Here is a 19,755-nt window from a genome sequence, read left to right as displayed (position 1 = left end):
TCAAAATATTCTGGTGAGAAAGATGGGGGGCCCGATTAAACATGCCTTGGTAATAGAAGAGATGAGGAGAAATGAAAATGTTCTGATCTTCATTGTTTTTTTTTGGCTGTTGGCAGCTTTTTAGAGGTAGTATTGCTGAGTTGACGAAATGTGAATAAAATGTATTTGGGTTATATCTGAGTTTGAATGCATGGAATGGAAAGATAAATAAATGAGGATATGATGAGTCTATTTATTTCAATATATGTGCAACACATCTTCTTGTAGTCGGCCTAAACTGTGGGATTAAACTGACCAATAGAGCTTTTTAATGCTCACGTTTGTCTTCAGCAACTGAAAGTCTTAGCTCCTCTATCTTGCTGTCTTTTGGTCCTGAACTGATAGCAACTAGCTTTTCTCCTTTGCATTTTTCAGTTACTCTTCTCTAACACATTTTTCAAGAGACATCACCCAGAACTGCTTAAACTTTGCAGGAGGAGAGTTGCCCAGAAGACAAGAGATGTGGCTATTACTTCCCTGCAGGAAGACCTGAATGAGAGCCACCTGAGGAGCATGCCCAGGTGCCCAGTTTGTGAAGGGGGCAGCTGCTGGGCCAGAAACGAACCTGCTGGCAGTGGATCCAGAAGCTGGCACACAGACAGTGGCACTAATGGGGCTGCTGCTGCTCAAGCACCCCAAGAAAGCCACCACCCGAGCCCAAGGCAGCGCTTCTCTAAGCCTGCCAGACCCTGCTGCAGCAGCAGGGAGGGAACGGTGCCATCCTCTGGCCCCGTCCCTGCTGTCGCCAAGTATCAGCCAGACCTTGGGTGCCACTTCTGCTCCTCCACCTTGCTATGCTCTGCCCTTCATGGCACCCGGTTTTACACCTGGCCCACCATGGCAGGAGCTTCCCCAGCACCCATAGGCACCAGAGCTGCAGGCTCCTTGGGCCACCCTGTTGTACCATAGCCCATCCTTTGCAGTGGCCATGATGGCAGCAGCCATGCTGACACCACGCAACTGGCGGACCCAGGCAACCCCGCACTGCCCAACATGCAGCTGTAGCTCTCACAGGGCAGGTGCAACTGATGGGCTGACACCTTAGTGCAGGACCCTCTGCAGACAACAGGGACAGCAGCACCTGGTTACGGGTTCATCAGTTGGTGGTTCGTAGACTAATAGCTCTGGAAATAAGATGTTTGAATAATAAGCCTTTTCAGTTGTCATGTCCTTTTAGTCTTTCACTCATTAATTGATTCATTTAATGGTGAAATCTCAGATGGAATTTGAATTTTATCTCTCAGAAGGGAGTTGAAACATCTGTTCTAACATCAGTGTAATGGTTTTCTGTTTCAGTCAAGCTCTGGATAATTAGCCATGGAGAGTAAAAGTCTGGATGATGTTGTTCTATGAATGTGAAACGCTCTATAATTAAGCAAGCAAATAGAGCCTCTTTGGTATGGAGGACAATGGCTGAAATAGAAATATGGAGGGCATGGCAGGAGGATGATATCACACTCCCACAGACTCGCCATAGCAAATGGCATGTGCTTACTATGGTGGAAGCAATCACCAGATGGCTGGAAACGTATCCCACACTCCATGCAACGGCCCAAAATCCTGTCCTGGGCCTTGAAAAGCAAGTGTTGTGGTGACATGGCACCCTGGGACTTTCAAACAGTGATACACGCATTCAGCAAACACCACCTGGTTTGTCAGCATACGGGGATCTGCCAGTAGAGCTGGCCCTGTCCAATCAAACCCCTTACATACTGTCCAGAGAGTCCTGGGAATGCATATAAGGAAAATGCTGGGCCGTATAGTCTGGGTTATTCCTGCCTTGGGCAATGGCAAGCTCCTCTGTGAGATTGCTTCTGCTCAGGGACCTGGGTGCACGTGGTGGGTAATGCGGAAAGATGCGGATGTCTGGTGTGTACCTCAAGGTGGTTTGATGTTGGGTGAGAACAGCCAGTATTTTAAGTTGCTTGATGTTAATTGCTACATAATGCTGCATGTCATAATTACTATGGTTGTCATATGCTGTATCAACTGTTTTACAATAAGAACCACCCAGGTTAAAGGATAATGAATTCTCATGGAACCAGAACTATCTCCAGCATGCAGTAATCCAACACCATCCATCATCCCTCCTGCCTTGAGAGACTCTTATGGCAGAAGGAGCCCAAAGTCATGGACTAATGAACAGACATTATACAGGGATGGCCTATAGACCACAAGAATGCTAGGTGTGTCTATACATCATAAAACTAGATAGGTGATGGCAATTAGTTGGGATGTATGGGAAACTGTGGGACCGGAGAGTGATGTAAATGGTATGGAATAAGGGGTAGATACTATCTTCAGCTGAGACAGCTTAGTTTCAAGCCCCTCCTCATATGTCTTCCCTTCTAGACCCTTCACTTGTAACTTCATTTGAAAAATTATTTTCCCTAGCTCTCTCTTTTATAGGGAACCACATGGAATGGTTACATTTTTATTGATTAACCCAACATTCCTTGCGCAGCTGTATAAAATATTATTGAAAAGCCAGGCAGAAATGCATCAAGAATCAAGCGAACATTAAAATAAGCATGTTTTTAAAAACGTTTATTGAAATGCCTTCATTGCATCATGCAGGATACAAAAATCATGATTAGAAAACCTTTATAACTATGCTAAGAAGTAAAATCAAGATACGTCAGGGAAAAAATAATAATTACATATACCAAAGCAATTTATTCTGATAGTGTTTTTAAATCGTTGGATTATAAGCTGTGATCTGCACATGATGATAACAGTTACCTTGTGATAACTGTCCCTTCTTTCATGATTCAAGTCAAAACTGACAAATGTCATGCTAGAGCAACCATATCGCCTGTGTATACCACACAAGGAAGAACGCATCCCCTTCTTAACAGATACAGGGTTGAAACAGTACAACAAAATTATTTTGCCAGCAAACTTGTTTTGCTTTCAGTTTTTCACTTGCTTCATCAAAAGCCATTAGCTTTTCATCGAGAAAAATGTCTAATGTGCTTTCTCTTATTACACAAACAAATTACATAGCACAAGTATTGATGACTGAAATAGAACCTCATTAAAGTCAAAGAATAAGAGACTTTCTTGAAGTTCAATTCACTTAAGCTTTGCAATATTTCTCAAGGATTTGGAATTTGTAAGTGATTTTTAAATAGGAGACCACTGTATCCTCCTTATTTTTGTTGTTTTAGGAATCTCAATCCCTGATACTTAAAGTTTTCACGCTTTTTATCCATACACTGCTCAGTGTAAACCCTTAGCGCTTGCTTTTCTATTTTTATTCTGATAGCATTATTCTGAGTAGATACACTTTTAAAAAGTCTCCTTGGCTAAAAACATTGCTTCAAAGAATTTAGATAGGTAGATACTTCAGTGCTTGCTTCATGGAGACCAACATCTGAGGTTTCAGCAAAGTGTTCGTTTGGCACAGAGAAAGATCAGAACCACATCAGGTGGGACCTGACTACATAAAATCGCTGCAGGGTCCAGAATCAGCTCAATCCATTCAGCATGGAAGACTGCAAAAGCCCTCCTAATGACAAAGTTAACCCACGCTTCCATTTCATATCCTTGTGGATAAATCCGTCTTTATAAAGCTGTCCTTTTCTTGTTGAGCTTCATAGATACAGACTTTAAACTGACAGTCAGTATCACTGGGTGGTTTAACATAGTTTTGTAAAAACTTAATTACTTTACAAGTCATGAAGAGTTTTGGCACTGTCCCCTTACAGGAAGTTAAATACAGCTAACAATCTGAAATATTACAATAAGGGAGTCACATAACTCTTTGGCTCTGTTGTAATACTTTACTAAGGCAAGAACTGTGTGTACCTTAGGGCAGCTTTTTAATTCATAGTTTTATAAAATACTCGACTAAAAGTTTTTAAAAGTCACCTAATCGTCTATAAATGTCAAATGCTGCATATTAAAATATATGCTATTACACCTTTTTGTTCCTCTACTAGAATTTTTGCATACGGATGAGAGCACACGCATTCATAAACTGTTGATGAAGACATTCTCTGTTTAAGAGAACTGGTACAAAATTATTGTTGAATCCAGATGTTGTCACATAAGTGGCCAGTTTATTTGTTTTGGAGCACTATGACTTTCTCAACAGCTTTAGCTCTTTCGTCTCTACAAAGATCAACTAAAATAAGTAGCAAGTCCCCCTTTTCAATGCATTTAGAAAACCCTTCCGTTCTGAGGCCTTGGCTGCACATCATAAGGAGGATATTTCAGAGTGTTCACTGGTATTTTATGTGGCTTTTCAGATTTTACTATATATGGCTAACTTCATATGTTAACATTATTGCAGTATGCCCTATTGGCCCATTTTGTTATAACATGAAGTGGGTGTAGCCTTCCGCGCCTGTAACAATAACATCCATCCATATCCTCATGGCTTCCGGTGTAGGAGCGACCATATAGTATATTCGGTCGTGTGTCTTAACACTGAAAGTAAGTAGTGGGTTGGGACTCTAAAAGAAAAAAGAAGCAGAAAGAAGGATACCAAAACAATGAGAAATCAAAGCTATTTATTGGCAACAGGAATAGAATTACTCACAGGGAGATTCAGGGCAGGGTTAAGGGGGAAAAAGGCACTGCATCCTACACTGCAGCACTGGGAACAAAGATGTGTTTCAAGTATATGCATCCAGTATAAATGTTTTAATATTTCCATTAGACTATCGCATAGTCCATCACAGGCGTCCAAACTGCTGCTTCATGCCCAAACAAGTCCCCTTGAGCAGGGATTACGTCCAATGGTCAAAATCACTTTGGCTTTCACAAATCCATGTACTAAAGATATTCAGATGGTTCATATTCAGACTGACATCTAAATTACAGATGTGAGCAGCAGGTAGCAGGTACCTCCCTCCCTACGACAGCTACATGTAGCCACCTCTTAGTTTGCCAGAGCTACTGATTTTAGTGGTCTTGGCAGCAGACTGTGGAACTCCTCACAGCAGATGCCAACGTGGGACCATCATATGGCAGGAAGGCTCTCCCTTATCTCTGCTTCATTAGTATAAAAGAGCATTGCTTATCACTGCTCTGGCCTCATCTTCCTTTGCCTCCACTTTGTTTTATTTTTTGTTTGTTTGTTGCTTTTATAATGTCAACTCCCTTTGATTTTACTGCAGTTACCACAGAGTACTGCCATATGATTGATACTCAGTCAAAATGACAAAGCTTACCTTGTATGCATTCTTCAGATGATCATAATAGACTTCCTCAATAGCTTGAAAATAAATTACACCTTTTAATTTAGTTTCGTGTTTGTCTGGAAAGAAAAAGAGAGAACAACTTCTGAAAACTGAAATGAGTGGTACTTCAAGAGGCAAAACATTATGTGGCACAAGTGCCAGCAGACCACACAGTGCTTGCCTTCTGACTCAGCATTAAGTAGTGATTTACTGGTGCACAGAGGATACAGACTTTAAACTTGACAGTCACAACTGTAATGTTTCAAGAGAAAAAGGAACAAGGAGAGATGGGCATCTTAGACTAGATAGTAGGAAGAAACTCTTTACTGTGAAGGTGGTGGGACAGTGGAACAGGTTGCCCAGAGAGGCTGTGAATGCCTCCTCCCTGGAAGGCAGAGGCTTTGGAAGGCCAGGCTTTGAGCAACCTGGTCTAGTGGGAGGTGTCCCTGCCTATAGCAGGGGGGTTGGAACTAGGTAATCATAAAGGTCCCTTCCAACCCAAACCATTCTATAATCTCAAGTATCTTCTATTTTACTGCAACGTTAAGTATTCCTGGAAGGTGTCAAGGAGCAGCAGAACTGCACGTGATAAGGGCAAACTTCCTCCCAGGCCCACTACTCTTGTATATGGGGAATGTAATGACTTGTGATGCCATGTTAGTATCACCTTAGCACTGACCTATCAAACAGAACATCTTAGTCAGTCACATGAGAGATTCTGCTGTTGTTTTGAATGCCCATAGCCTCAGCTTACATCCTATCAGTAGCTGCCATGAGTTTCCAAAGCTTCAGATGACAGCTGAAATCCCAGAGACCAAATGATGCTATGCTGGGAATCTCCCTAACAGCCCCCAAGAGGCCAGTGGAAATACAGGGGTATAAGACTGTGACATTATAGCATATGCTATGAAAAGCTAAATACAATACTACGCAGCAAAATATATCATTTATGCAGCATAAGCAACTGCACTGGATTTACAGATTTTAGGACAAGTACTTGGTTTAGTAGACTTGCAGAACTAAAACAACGTACCAGTACTTAGAATTCAATGGCTCTGAATTTACAGCACCAAAATTTATACTGGAAGTCTACTATTTAATTAAGATCTGGGCAGATCCTCACTCGTACAAGCAGCTGCATTTTTGCCCAACCAGTACAGAACTCTCATGAAACTGCTGGGCTGGAGTCCTTGAGACTTAAGCTAAGTTTTCTTTGGTAGCTGAAGGTGCATTATGGCAGCTGTACTGCACTCAAAACCAAAACTGTTAACTATTTAAGAAAAACAAATCAGTACCTGATGGGGATGCTATTGTATGCTATAGGCCTTGCTAACCAATAAACCAGATGTTAAGAACAAAGTAAAATAGAATGCTTGCTCGTCACATTCTTCCAAGTATTACTGCAAATTTGTAAGGAATCGTCACTGGGTATGAAATTAATTCCAACAATGTATTTTTAAGATGACAAGCAATGCATAAGTCTGCCATCAATTTTAAGTTCCTCATGACTTGCTGGAAAGCAATAATGTCATAAAAACAAATGGAATCGCTTGGGTTTTTTTGGTACCAGACGTTTTCTTATGATGCTTAGAAATTACCATGCCCCCGTTTGGCATCTCTCAACAGCAAAAATTCAGAATGTAAAATCATTTTTTCTGACTTTCTCTGAAACGCAGAAATTAAGCTACATATATATTGCACAGCAACCTGTGAGACATGTAAGTGCCTAAATTCCAAATTGCTTTTGACCTAAGGTAACAATGCAATGCTTATATAATGGCTCCAGGTACCGTAACACATTTCACATTTTAGTCTACAGAAAACAAGTCGTTCATTTTGAAATTCCTTAAGACTCTCAAAACGTGGCAAATGCCAAGTCTGCTCTTGTGTATTAAATACCTTGAAACACTTCTCTGCACATCAAATGAGAGGACTGCAGAAACATTCAGTTTAATTTTAATGGTAAACATCATAAATGTTACTCTTTTACAAGGGGTACAATAAATTGTTCTGTCATTAGGGGAAGTATACAACATTTACAAATAAATTATGTGGAGCCACTATACTGTGTACTAGAAATCTAGTGATCTTTTTTTCCTCCTCTTGCCTATCCACATCTCCCACTGACTGCTAGGCACTACTGCATTGTTTGGCCATTAGGATTAAACTCTATAGGAAAGCAATTGCACCAGCCCCAAGCGTGCAAGTAAAATACTCAATAAAATGGAATTATAAGTTTTACTCGGGACTTCCCTACGTATTCATAACACAATTGAGTTGAGAGAAAAATAAAGGGACAGATGTAGCCTAACACCAATCCTGCAGCCTACCTGCGTAATACGTAAAAGTTCTCTTGTTTCTGTCAAAAACAAACCATCGTTTTTTCCATGTTTTAATTTTTCCTCCCATCTTAATCAGAAAGCCTCGGCAGGTCTTCTCTGTGAGGGAGACGTGGTAACAGGTCTCTATGTTGTGACCAGCTGTTTCAATATGACTTCGTAGATCAAAGTCTTCCTTTCTAATGGGCAAATAGCGAGTCAATGGACGAGCCTGCAACGAAGAAAAGAAAATCTTATTTTAATATTTTAAGAGAAGTCTTCATTTCTCTTTCACCCTTTCTGCTACAAAGACATACGTGTCAACTGCCTGTACGTTCTTACAATGAGGATAACAGAAATAAACAAGTTTTGCTGCAGCCTGTTTCCTTTAAATGAGAGATCCTTAAAAAATAGCTTTTAAGAAGTGTATGCACCTTTATAGAAGTGAATTTAGAGCATGAGAATTTCTTGAAATCATCAGTTGATAAGCTGGTGAAACGGAACGGCTGGTTTAGAACTAAAACATGAATTAAATGTGAAAGGAGTGTTACTGCTTTAGATGAAGTGTGAGAACTTCGCTGGCATGAGGTTAAGCAAACCCATTACCTCTCTGGGCTAGATACACACAACTCATTTAAGTGTTATGGTATCTTCATGTAAAATATAAATAGTAAGAACATACTGTTACAGAAGTAATACAACAGGAGTCATACAACACAGGAGAATTAGGAAGAAAGAGTGAACTGTAACCTACAGTTAGTTTTACAAATACCACTGTAAACAAAACAGGATTACTTATGAACTAATCAAACATGGTATCTGGTTCACAGTCAGCAATACAGTATAGAGAGCTGAAGTGTATTCCTCTGCAAGAGATGGTGGAACAGCACAGGAAGTGGTGACTCAATCTTGGTCACAGTGCAGGCTGATGTCTGCATTAAGACAGATAAGATAAGCTGGGAAAACAAATAGGAACGACTTGGGACCTCTGCCAGCTATAGGGAGCACGCCTGTTTTCTGTACCTAGAGGGTCTAGGCACAGAAATTCATTTTAAATGCAGAAGACCACTTATCTCCCAAGGCTCATGCTGCAGTCAGAGCAGACGGGCTACAACACAGGGCCATTCAGAACAGAAGCCCAGTTTAGCTGCCCTGAATGACCCATGGAAGCAGTTTCTCACTCTACATTGACTTCAGAGAACATGGATAACATAATCTGCCCCTGCTCCATGCCTAAAGTTACCATTTTAAACACCACTGTGAGTCACAAAGCTAAGGAACTTTCTCTCACTGCATTCTCAAGTAATCTCTTTAAGCAATGGGAGCTGTGTTGCCTGCGAGAACTCTTAACACCCTTCTAAAATTATGCAGTCCTGTATGATACAAGCTGGAACTAGCTTCGGCAAGTGTGAAGATGGGAGTTCCTTCCCCTAGCTGACATTTCTAAGCATCAGGAAGCACAGCAGGGAAAAAGTCTGGAAATTGAGTCTCACTGTATAAAGGAAAGAAAAAAAACTAAGAAAATGGTTACTCATTCAGACAGACAGGTTTTGTCTTCCTGCCAATCCAGTCTTGAGACTCACTGCTAAGTCTCCCAGTTAGCAGTACCCAGCAGGGCATTTTGTTACAACACACGCATGCTCCACCTTCAGATACTGACATAAGCATGACATCGTTCATTATGTCATACTTGTGTTATCATTAAAGTCTCAGAGATATAAAGAACAAATTATACGTGCCATTTAATATTCTTTTATTATATTTTATTATGAAAACAAAGGAATAAGCTGTTTCAGGTTAAGAATCTTTCAAGTTCCTCCAGGGTTGCTCTGGTGTTATCAATTAAATTTAGATTTAAAAAAAACAACAAATAGTAACTCATAAAACAAAGATTTAGCAGAAGTAGCACTGATGAAAGCAGAAATGTATTCAAATATGATATGAAATCTTCTGTACTCATATAATTAAGATGGAGACATTGTCTTGCTATACTATCAATAAAATGACTGCCTAGTCTATTTGCGGTACCACACACATCCCCTTAGTTGTAGCAGAATAAAGAAACTGGTTAGAAACAAAGCTCAAATGTCTAAATTCTAACCTGAAACAAAGATGTCAGAGATAATACTGATGTTACTGAACAATGCTTCCCACATTGCACAGTCCCAAGATCATTAAAGAAAACACTGTTTCTTTTCTAGAGAAGACATGGAGCTGAAAAAGTGTCTTTATCTCTTTATTTTTTTCCAGTCAAATATTTGGGAAGCAATAATTGTTTAGATATAAGATGCTGAATAAATCTAAGCTAATATTTAGATTTAAATAAATACCCAGGTATCTAAGACTCCAATAGCTCACACATACCTCTAATGACACAGATGCACCTCAGAAATACTAAATCCATTTATTTAAATGGAAGTAACTCTGTTACCATTTGCAGAAGTACACTCACTTCCTCTATAGTAGGAGTCTTGCACCAAAAAATGATTTCATGTTAATATATCTCACCTGTGCTCTTTGTTTCTCTCGTATCTTCACTTCCTTTTCAATTAGTTTTTGCCTTTGGCTAGTTTCTTCTTCCAGTCTTTTTTCCAGTTGTTCTCTACGGCGTTTCTCTTCTTCCAGAGCTCGCTTTTTAGCTTCCATCTCCCGTTCCTAAATAACAGAGCACATGCAGAACAATTATATGTGAAACTACACCTTATATGTCATTTCCAGCTGCGATTAAACTCCTTTTTGCCACTTTGGTCAGCAGGAATATACATCCAGCAAAGTGGACTAAGAACTGGAATTAGAAATGCAAATATCGCCACTCTAGAAATGATGGTTTTTCATAAGCAACTCTCTTAGCAGGTATGGGAGCAATGCTGATAAGCTTCTGTTGGGATTTTGCCCTGAACTCACACAATCACAGAATTGCAGGGGTTGGATTGGACCTCAAGAGATCATGGAGTCCAACCCTGTGGCTAAAGCAGTTCCCTACAGTAGGTCGCACAAGTAGGCATCTAGATGGGTCTTGAATATCTCCACAAAGACTCCACAACCTCTCTGGGCAGCCTGTGCCAGTAGTGAGTTACCCTTACCATAAAGAAGTTCTTCTGCATATTTGTGTGGAACTTAGAGTGCTCCAGTTTTTGGCCATTTGCTCCTTGTCATAATCACTACAGACCACTGAAATGAGCCCAGCCCCATCCACTTGACTCATGTACTTGAGATATTTATAAACATTGATCACATCCCCTCTCAGTCTTCCCTTCTCTAGGCTGAACAGTCCCAAGTTCCTCACACTTTCCTTATACAGGAGATGCTCCAGACCCTTAATCATCTTTGTTGCCCTCCCCTGGACTCCTTCTAGGAGTTCCCTGCCTTTTTTGAACTGGAGAGCCCAGTACAGGACACAGTATTCTAAATGTGGCCTCGCCAGCGCAGAGTAGAGGGGGAGGATCACCCCTCTTGGCTTGCTGGCCATGCTCTTTTTAATACATCCTAGGATACCATTGGCCTTTGCCACAAGGGCACACTGCTGGCTCATGGCCAACTTGTTGTCCACCAAGACCCCCAGGTCCTTCTCTGCAGAGCTCTTCTCTAGCAGGTCATCTTCTAACCTGCACCGAAGCATGTAGTTATTTCTCCCCAAGGCTTGCTTTTGTAGAACCTCATCAGGTTCCTCTCTGCTCAACTCTGCAGTGTGTCCAGGTCTTGCTGAATGGCAGCAGAGCCTTCTGGTGTGTCAGTCACTCCTTCCAGCTTTTTATCATCAGCAAACTTGGTGAAGGTGGATTCTATCCCTTAAACCAGGTTGCTGATGAAGATACTGAACAAGACCAGACCCAGCACCAAATTCTGGGGAACACTGCTAGTTACAGGCCTCCAACTAGACTTTATGCCACCAATCATAACTCTCTGAGCTCATCCACTGAAACAGAGAGACCAAACTAAAGGACGAGAGGCAATTCTTTTAAGTCTCAATTAGGGGTAAACTATTTAGGGTCCAGTCTTCAGGAGGGTATTACCTAACTAAAATGTCCATTCCTGTTTTTACTCATAAAATTAAATTTTACCCTGGACTCAAGCAGCCTAGTCTTTTCAGCATGTGCTTGTTTCAGAAGTCTCTCCATCTCTTCTATTCTTGCGACATTTGATGTGCTAGCGCTGTATGAAGAAAAAAAAACCAACACAGCAGTTATTTAAAGGAATACTTGATATTTAAAACCACACGAACCATTTATGAATTGAGTTGATACTGTTCTTATCCAATTAAGTGCAGTAGCCACTAACAAAAATGACTTATAAAGTGTACGATACACACTCTCCACAAGGAGTTGTGAAAAATGCAGTCTCGAGTACTTAAAATGGATCCTGACAGTCCACTGTGATCCATCATCTTCTCTCAGATAACAGAATACGGATGGAGGAAGTTATCATATCCTAACAGAATACATTACTGATTCTCAGAGGTTGGATGAGTAGCCATCTAAATATATGATTTAGAACTTTCTGGCTATGGACTGTCCATTTTGTCTCACTAAGCTCATCATCAGAAAATACTTAATACAGAGAAGGTGGACTACTAAGTGTCTTTAAAAGCTATTCAGTGACAGAGCAGTGTCAGATAGTGTCTGGTAGTTAAAATAACTGGCAAGCCAAGGAAACAAAGGTGATCTCAAAGAGTGCTAGAACCTGGCCCACCACATCACAGCCATCACCTTTGCCATTTTGGCTCTATCTTGCAATAGAAGGGTGCTTGGATGACACTTTCAGCTTGCTGTCAAAGGTGGTGTCATATCTGTATCCTGGACCCAAAAGCTCTGCAGTGTTAAATATCCCATTTCAGAGCAAAGGGATCCTAATGTGCAGATGATAAACAGATTTACAGTGCACCCTGCAGTTGCTGCTAAACCACCACACAGATTTGGTACACAGACTCTCTACATTTCTGGCCTCATTTGAGGGGATTTTTCTCATTACATCTCACTTTACCATAATCACAGCTGTAGAATGTTCCAGCTTAACGCAATGACTAATTCTTCCTTTGAACACACTTATAAATGCCTTAAAATGTCACAGATACATGATGTGGAGAACATCTTTTATGCCCTTTGATTCATAGTGATGTTTTGCTTCTAGTATAGGCACCCTCGTCTTTCAGGATTTGACAGCACTTTTGTAATTAATAATACAGACAAGCCCATCACAAAGGAGTGATTTTCTATTTCATATGATCTGTCAGAATTTTAATCTCGAGTAGTGTTGAGTAGTGCAGTGTGGCTCAGCAGATACTCATTCCATAATAGAGGTTGTTTCATACTCTTTGAGAAGGTGCTTACATCTCACTCCTAGTTTCCACAACAAGAAACATATTTAGGAGTGGAAGTATTCACTTCAGATACTCCGCTAACATTCTGAAAGCTTCTGCCAAAATGCATTCCTTTTCTTGCAAAAGGCACTATCTTGTGTCTACAGGCAGCTAAAAAGCAATACTATGCATGTTTATTCCAATACAAATTTTGCCTTTTTATCTGAATTTAACAACTGTGGCACCTTTTTGACATGCTCTCTATTTTATTTTTCATTTTATTTTCATTTTTAGGAAAAACAGTTTGTGTTAAATACTAGCTATGTGGCCACTGCCAAAGTCAATAAACAATACAAGGAGACTGAATGGGTTCAAATGTTTAGGGCACAGGGAAACTTGATCAGGGGTTATTCTGAAAATGCTAACTGATCAGTCAAGCAGCAGTGGGTGCCAAGTGGCACGTTTATTTGTGCTACTCAGTAGCACACAGACTAACTATGAAGGACTGAAGTAGAACGGGAACGGCCCAAATACGTGCAGGCCGCAAAAGCAACAGGGCCATAAATAAAAATTCATTTTAATGAATTTTAATGAGCAACCTGGAATTTCATTAATTGAAGTAGGTTTTCCTATATAAAAATGGGAAAATACTTCAGCTTAGTTAAATTCTTCCATCTTTGATGCACTTATCACTGCAGAGATAATTCCCAGCCTGTGTGCAGCTATCAGAAACTATCTACATGAAACATCTATATCTATATCTACATATATCTACATCTATATGAAACAAAAATCCTCAGAACCTGAGTCCTAATGTGATTTTGCAAACAAGCAAAATCTCAGCCAGCAGAATCAATGCCACGGGTATTTTCTAAGCTCTTAACATTGCAGTGATAAAGACTACAAGAGGAAATCTGTGGGTTGATCCCCTGTTACAGGAAACAGATGGTGAACAAAACAACAAGCTAGCCTAAAAAGCCATCCTTGTGTTCACCAGAGATTCTGAGTCCTGTGAGGATGTTTTATTTAATTATCAGCCTCCACTGATGCTTGTGAACCTCCTGGGGCAGAACCGTGTGCAGAAAGGAAAGCACATTCATTAAAACCAAACTGTGAGAAGAAAACTGTTGGCACACAGTTTTGAGACTCGGCTGGTTTTGTTGCTTTGCTTTTGGCTTGTTTGTTTTTTAAATACAAGTTCATAACGTTCCTTCCAACTGTAGCATCTGAGCTGACAGTCTCTGAGGATAAGAAAAGCAGTGGAAGGCTCTATGCTTTTCAGTATCAGCTCTTCATTTCTACTGATCCAGTAGAAGGGAAAGGGCAAAAGGATTGCCAGAGGGTTCCTAAGCATTTCAGCATAAGCATCCAGCAAGTTAACATGCAGAACATACAGAATGAACGTATTTCAGCCTGGCAGATATCTTATAAGAAATTTCCTCTCACAGGAAGCTCACGAATTACCCCACTCTGAAAAGAGTGTCAGAGATTTCATCATGGAAGCTCATGAAGCTTATGACCATCACACAACAACAGAAGTGAAGATCATTTACCTGGAAATGTTATCTGGTGAGCATGCTGATATGCTTGTCTCCATACTGTCAGAACTGTCTAAGCTTAATGTATCAAAGGCATGGTCCTTGTAGCTACGATCTGGGTAATGGAAGCTATTCAAATACACGTTGGATTCGGATGCTGTTCTGCTGTAGAATTCAGGAGATTTCTGCCTTTGGTTTTCACATATACGTTGATGGTTATGCCCTACAGAGTACAGAGGAAACATCTATATTACACAGAAATTCTGTGACTTGAACATAGCATGTTAAAAGCAGAAGCATTCTGAATGCCAGCTCAGACTTAATTGTTATGTGATCAAGATACTGTCATGACTGAAGTAAGACCCTTAAAAACACATTTTTTCTAAGACAGACACAAATAGATGCAGGTTAGTACAGCTGACTTTTGAAGATATATTATCGTATGTGTATTACAAAAATGTAATAGACATAAACTAGACGTAATCTTGAAAGTAAAGCGGCTGAATTCAGAGCTCTAAGATAATTATCACAGATTAAGCTTCAAAAAAACAACAAACTCTTGATACTCGAAGGCTTTATCAGTGTTTGTTTGGCTGCTCTTATTGAACATGCACTGCTTTTCGTCTGCTTGGGGAACTGGCTGATAACTGTGCTTTGAACTTTAAGTTTCAGCTGAAATAACATCAGCTACCTGTCACTTCATCACACTTACTAACATGGGGGTACTTCCCTGGAATTTTGGAACTGCAGCGCACTCAATGGGATTAACACAGATCCCTATAGCTCAGTGACTTGAAATAAAAGCACAAATGAAGTTCTGCAATCTTTAAGTTCTTTGCTCTTTTATTTTTCTATGAAGTCATCCCTTCTAAAAACCCGCCCTTCTTGACCACAGAGAATTTTTTTTTTTTATTATGTCTCCTTTATAACCATTTCTTCCAAATTATTTTTATCGAATTTGTCCATTGTCCTTGGTGAATAAAGCAGCAGTATTTCTACAGACTTACAGAAAGGTTTTTGAGCTTGTCTTTCTACTCTGCTCTTCATCAGACAATTGTCGTCTTAACTGCTTTTACCTATTTTGAGGTTTGATTTATATGATTACGAATGCAACTTCACTGCCCACCTTTTCTTTGAATCCACGCAAGAATAGCACTTTCTCACAGTTTTGATGCTAAGAGTTATTCTCTGCACAATTCTGACCCTAAATGTGAGCTTGTGGCTGATCTGGAGACTAAGGATGACTGTTAGACTAAAGGAAAACCTCCCATTCAGGCAGGGAAATGGAGATTTAAGGTAACACACAATCATGGAAGTAGTATGGACAAACATCCAAATGCAGCAATGTTCACACACTAATTATAACCGGACACCATCAAGATGCTGCTTTTTGGCAAACACACTTGAAGTGGGAACGCTCTCCTGCCTTATTCTCTACCCGAGTTTACACAGTAATTGTCTGCTATCTTCTGGGACGTGTCAGAGCAGGGAGAATTTCACTTCAGGGGCCAAAGAACCACAGCTCTACCTTAGAAAGGTTGTAATATTCTCCAAAGAGAAGTGTCATAAAAGCCTGACTAAAGCTGTATAGTTAAAGCATATTATTAAGGAAATGGCGCCTACAAGCATTCCCGAGGCAATTGATTCCTCTTTCTTCCATTTCACTTCCCTCCAAGCAGTACAAAGACTTTTTGCAGACAATTCAGGCTGGTTTCCAATGAACTAATAGAACCGTACTTGCCATTTGAGAGAACAATAAATTTCAATAGAAGTTCAATTGCTCTGATTAGTAAAAAAGATGAAAAGGACACAAATACACTTCAGCATTTATAGCTAATAGGATCACACAACACAGATGTTACTGATCTACATGTGCAGTTTGCTTTCCTCCCATTATTATGGTAAATGCTGCTGTTATTGCAGATACACAATTACCTTTCACACTTGAACCTTTGGAATGACTAATTGCTCCTGTGAAATGGTTTTCAATTATTCATGATGGAAAAAGAGAAAAAATAAATTACTGAAAGAAACTGCATTCAAATGAATGTTTTTCTATCAAGCTTTTTGCAAAAGTTAGTGTTACGGTTTATATGACACTGAAAAATAAGCCCATCTTAAAGGTACAGAGCAACATACCGATTTTACGCTTTCCCTAAAGGAAAGTAAACTTTCTAGGAAGATAAAGAACCCATTTTAAAGTAAAACATGAGTCAGTTAAACGTATGCAATCATGCAAATATAGCTAAACACTGCAAGGCATGTCTCTATATAGCACAGGGGTTTGGTTGCAAAATGGCATCCGTTTCGAATGCAATGCTCTCATTTGCTCCTTGTGCCCTAGGGAACGGGCAGCTCGCGGCTTGGGATGAGCTGTGTACTGACCCCCAGATGCCTCTCAGTCTCATTCCCAGCCTCATTCACACATCACACATGCAAAACCAATTTGTTAGAGAATTAACTCCTCAAGCGTCTATTCACAGAGCATGCAATTTAAAAAAGTCAACTCCCTTTAAGAGCCACTAAAAGTTACCCACAAGCCAACACTGCAAGTCTAAGCTAATACAGGAACTAAAAAAATGTTTCCTGTTGCAAAAGTTTGCATTCCCTATGGTAATACAGTAAGCTAAACTGTTAATAGCCATGCTGTTCAGCAAAATACCACATATCCATGAAGCCGTATCATCAAAAAAATCCTTAATATTTGTCATATAATTCCAAAAATAACCCAAATATACCACTACAAAAAAAATCATGGAGAGGTCAGAACTACAGGCAAAAGCTGTTATTAATGGCAGCACTGTCAAGTATGTTAAAAAACACTATTTCATAAAATAAAGGCCAGGCGTAACATTTTATTTCCATTCTGTCTTCTTTTCTTTAAGCACAGACATTAACATGTCAAAATATATATTTTTTTTGTATGGAAGCCTGCCAAAGTACGAAACTCAAGTCTTCCTTGCCTTTGTCACCTACAGATCTGCAAAGAATTTCAGATTTTCTGCTCTACTTGTTTGGCTATGAGCAAGGAAGCAAAAAAATCAGGCCTGCGCCAAGCTGCAGTTCTGCAGATATTAGCATTACTCAGAAGTTTTGTTGTGACAGTCTGTTTGACATTTAAAAAAAGAAAGAAGTTTTGAAGAACCATCATTATTTAACAGCTATTTCAAAAACTTCCCAGACGTCAGAAACTACTTGACAGTGCAGATGCAATCAGTACTTTTGCCGAATGACAATAGTTGCAGCCAGGGAAAGGGATGCTTTCATACCTTTTCTACCTTTTCCTGAGAAAAGAGTAAAAAGAAAAATAAACTACTTTGAAAAGCTGATAGTTTGTCTTTAAAAATAGACATTGCCCTTGGTCTACTCTTTTTTGGTAGAGCCTAAGAAGCGTATGAATAACCACTCTGCTGGTACCCAACATCTGTCTCAGCACAGTTACTCCCAGCGCTGTACCCAGTTTCCTGTTTCAGCCTGCCGCTTGCCATGCTCCCCATCCATGGGATGGAGCTGTCCAATAGGCCCCCACTCCCACTGTCCTCACACAGGCTCCTGTCGCCCAAAACCCATGGGAACCTTTTGGGCCCCCATTTCTATCTGTGCAGTGACTGGTCTCTGGATCATGTCAAATAACTTTTGCTGTGAAGAAATAGATTTTCCCATGAACGACTTATGTCAAAGATGCGGCCTCTTCAATATAAGTTGCTCTTAACTCTGGGAATGATTACTGACAGTCACTATTGGTTGCTGGAGCAAGTCCAGAGGGGGACCACGAAAATGATCACAAGGGTACAGCACCTCCCTATGAGAACAGGCTGAGAGAGCTAGGGCTCTTCAGTCTGGAGAAGAGAAGGCTCCGAGGAGACCTCCCAGCAGCCTTCCAGTACCTTAAGGAGGCCTACAGGAAAGCTGAAGGGTAGATTTAGACTAGATATTAGGAAGAAATTCTTTACTGCGAGGGTGGTGAGACACTGGAAGAGGTTGCCCAGCGAGGTTATGGATGCCCCATCCCTGGTGGCATTCAAGGCCAGGCTGGATGGGGCTTTGAGCAACCTGATCAAGCGGGAGGCGTCCCTGCCTATAACAGTGGAGTTGGAGCTAGGTGATCTTAAAGGTCTCTTCCAACCCAAACCATTCTATGATTCTACTTATTTCAAAAATAAATACATAAATAAATAAAAATTCCTGCTGAGTTTCCATGGGTTCTGGTCTTCAACTTATTCATACGCATTACTTGCTCCTGCACAAAGAAAACCATGTTCAAACTGGAGTGGCTCTTCTTCACTTCCTGACTTCATTTTTAACTTAGAATTATTAATCATGAACTTTTATATTAACGTCTTGGACAGAAGTAAGAAAAACTGGAGAAAGCCAGTCAGAGAGAATTCCTACCATTATTAATTTGGTAACTCTCCCATAACACCTGTGACTAGCTGAGCTGCCCACTTCCTCTGGGAAATGCTGAATAAACTTTCTCCAAATTTTTACAGACTCACTAAAATGCCCATCCTTGAAGCTGACTCAATGCTTTCAAGACTCGAGAAATGCGATGAGCTGCTACCAGCACTTCAGGAGTGCATTAGCCTCTTTGCACAGTGGTTCTCGACACTGCTGAAAAGGCAGTGAATGGTTAGTGGCTAAGTGACAAGTGACAGGACATGAGGAACTGGTCTCAGGTTGCTTCAGAGAAGGTTGAGGAGGTTTAGTATATTTGGAAGAATTTCTTCAGGGAGAGGGAATAGGCTGCCCAGGGAAGTGGTGGAGCAATCATATCTGTAGGTATTTAAGACATGTATTTGTGGCACCAAGGGATACGGATCAGTGATTTTGGACTCAGTGGGTCAGGTGGATGATTAGACTTGATGATCTTGAAGGTATGCTCCATTCTAGATAATTCTATGGCTGCATTACAGCCCATGGACTAGGCCATGACCAGCCACCTGGCTGGGTTCTACACTATAACAGGATACCTGCGAACCCAGAGAAGGAGCAGTGCAGAAACTTCTGTGATACGTTGCTGAGACAAAGCAGCTTTCTGCAACTCAGAATCACTGTGCAAGAGAGAATGCAATTACACCCTTTAAGTTCTTCTGACACAAGTAAATTCAGGGAGCTCTGGTGTTGAGTGCAAAGTGAATAGAATTGTAGACTGTCTTGGGTTGGAAGGGACCCCAAGGATCAAGATCCAAGCCCTAGGCCACAGGCATGGTTGCCAGCTGCTAGATCAAGCACTAAATCAGATTGCCCAGGGCCCCATCTAACCTGGCCTTAGACAGCTCCAGGGATGGGGCATCCATAGCCCCTCTGGACAGCCTGTTCCAGCACCTCACCACTCTCAGTAAAAAACTTCCCCATGAATAAGTCCTCGTATTCCT

The 19,755-nt window shown here is 40.6% G+C and overlaps 1 protein-coding gene across 21 annotated transcripts in view; it reads right to left on the bottom strand.

Annotated features, from left to right (window-relative positions):
• Positions 1 to 2,571: 2,571 nt before the first annotated feature.
• PHLDB2 (pleckstrin homology like domain family B member 2) overlaps positions 2,572 to 19,755 on the bottom strand; it is a 113,182-nt gene continuing 95,998 nt past the window's right edge. For all 21 annotated transcript variants that reach the window (XM_040667005.2, XM_040667026.2, XM_046901523.1 and 18 more), the window contains 6 exons: positions 14,396 to 14,603; positions 11,608 to 11,698; positions 10,055 to 10,201; positions 7,559 to 7,778; positions 5,220 to 5,305; positions 2,572 to 4,499 (listed from right to left, as the gene is read on the bottom strand). In XM_040667005.2, the coding sequence (XP_040522939.1) occupies positions 4,359 to 4,499; positions 5,220 to 5,305; positions 7,559 to 7,778; positions 10,055 to 10,201; positions 11,608 to 11,698; positions 14,396 to 14,603 (893 nt within the window). In that variant the 3' untranslated portion in view covers positions 2,572 to 4,358. The remainder of the gene's footprint in view (positions 4,500 to 5,219; positions 5,306 to 7,558; positions 7,779 to 10,054; positions 10,202 to 11,607; positions 11,699 to 14,395; positions 14,604 to 19,755) is intronic.

Source organism: Gallus gallus, chromosome 1 (assembly GCF_016699485.2).
Source record: "Gallus gallus isolate bGalGal1 chromosome 1, bGalGal1.mat.broiler.GRCg7b, whole genome shotgun sequence".
NCBI lineage: Eukaryota > Metazoa > Chordata > Aves > Galliformes > Phasianidae > Gallus > Gallus gallus.
This window is presented reverse-complemented; position numbering and strand designations above follow the sequence as displayed.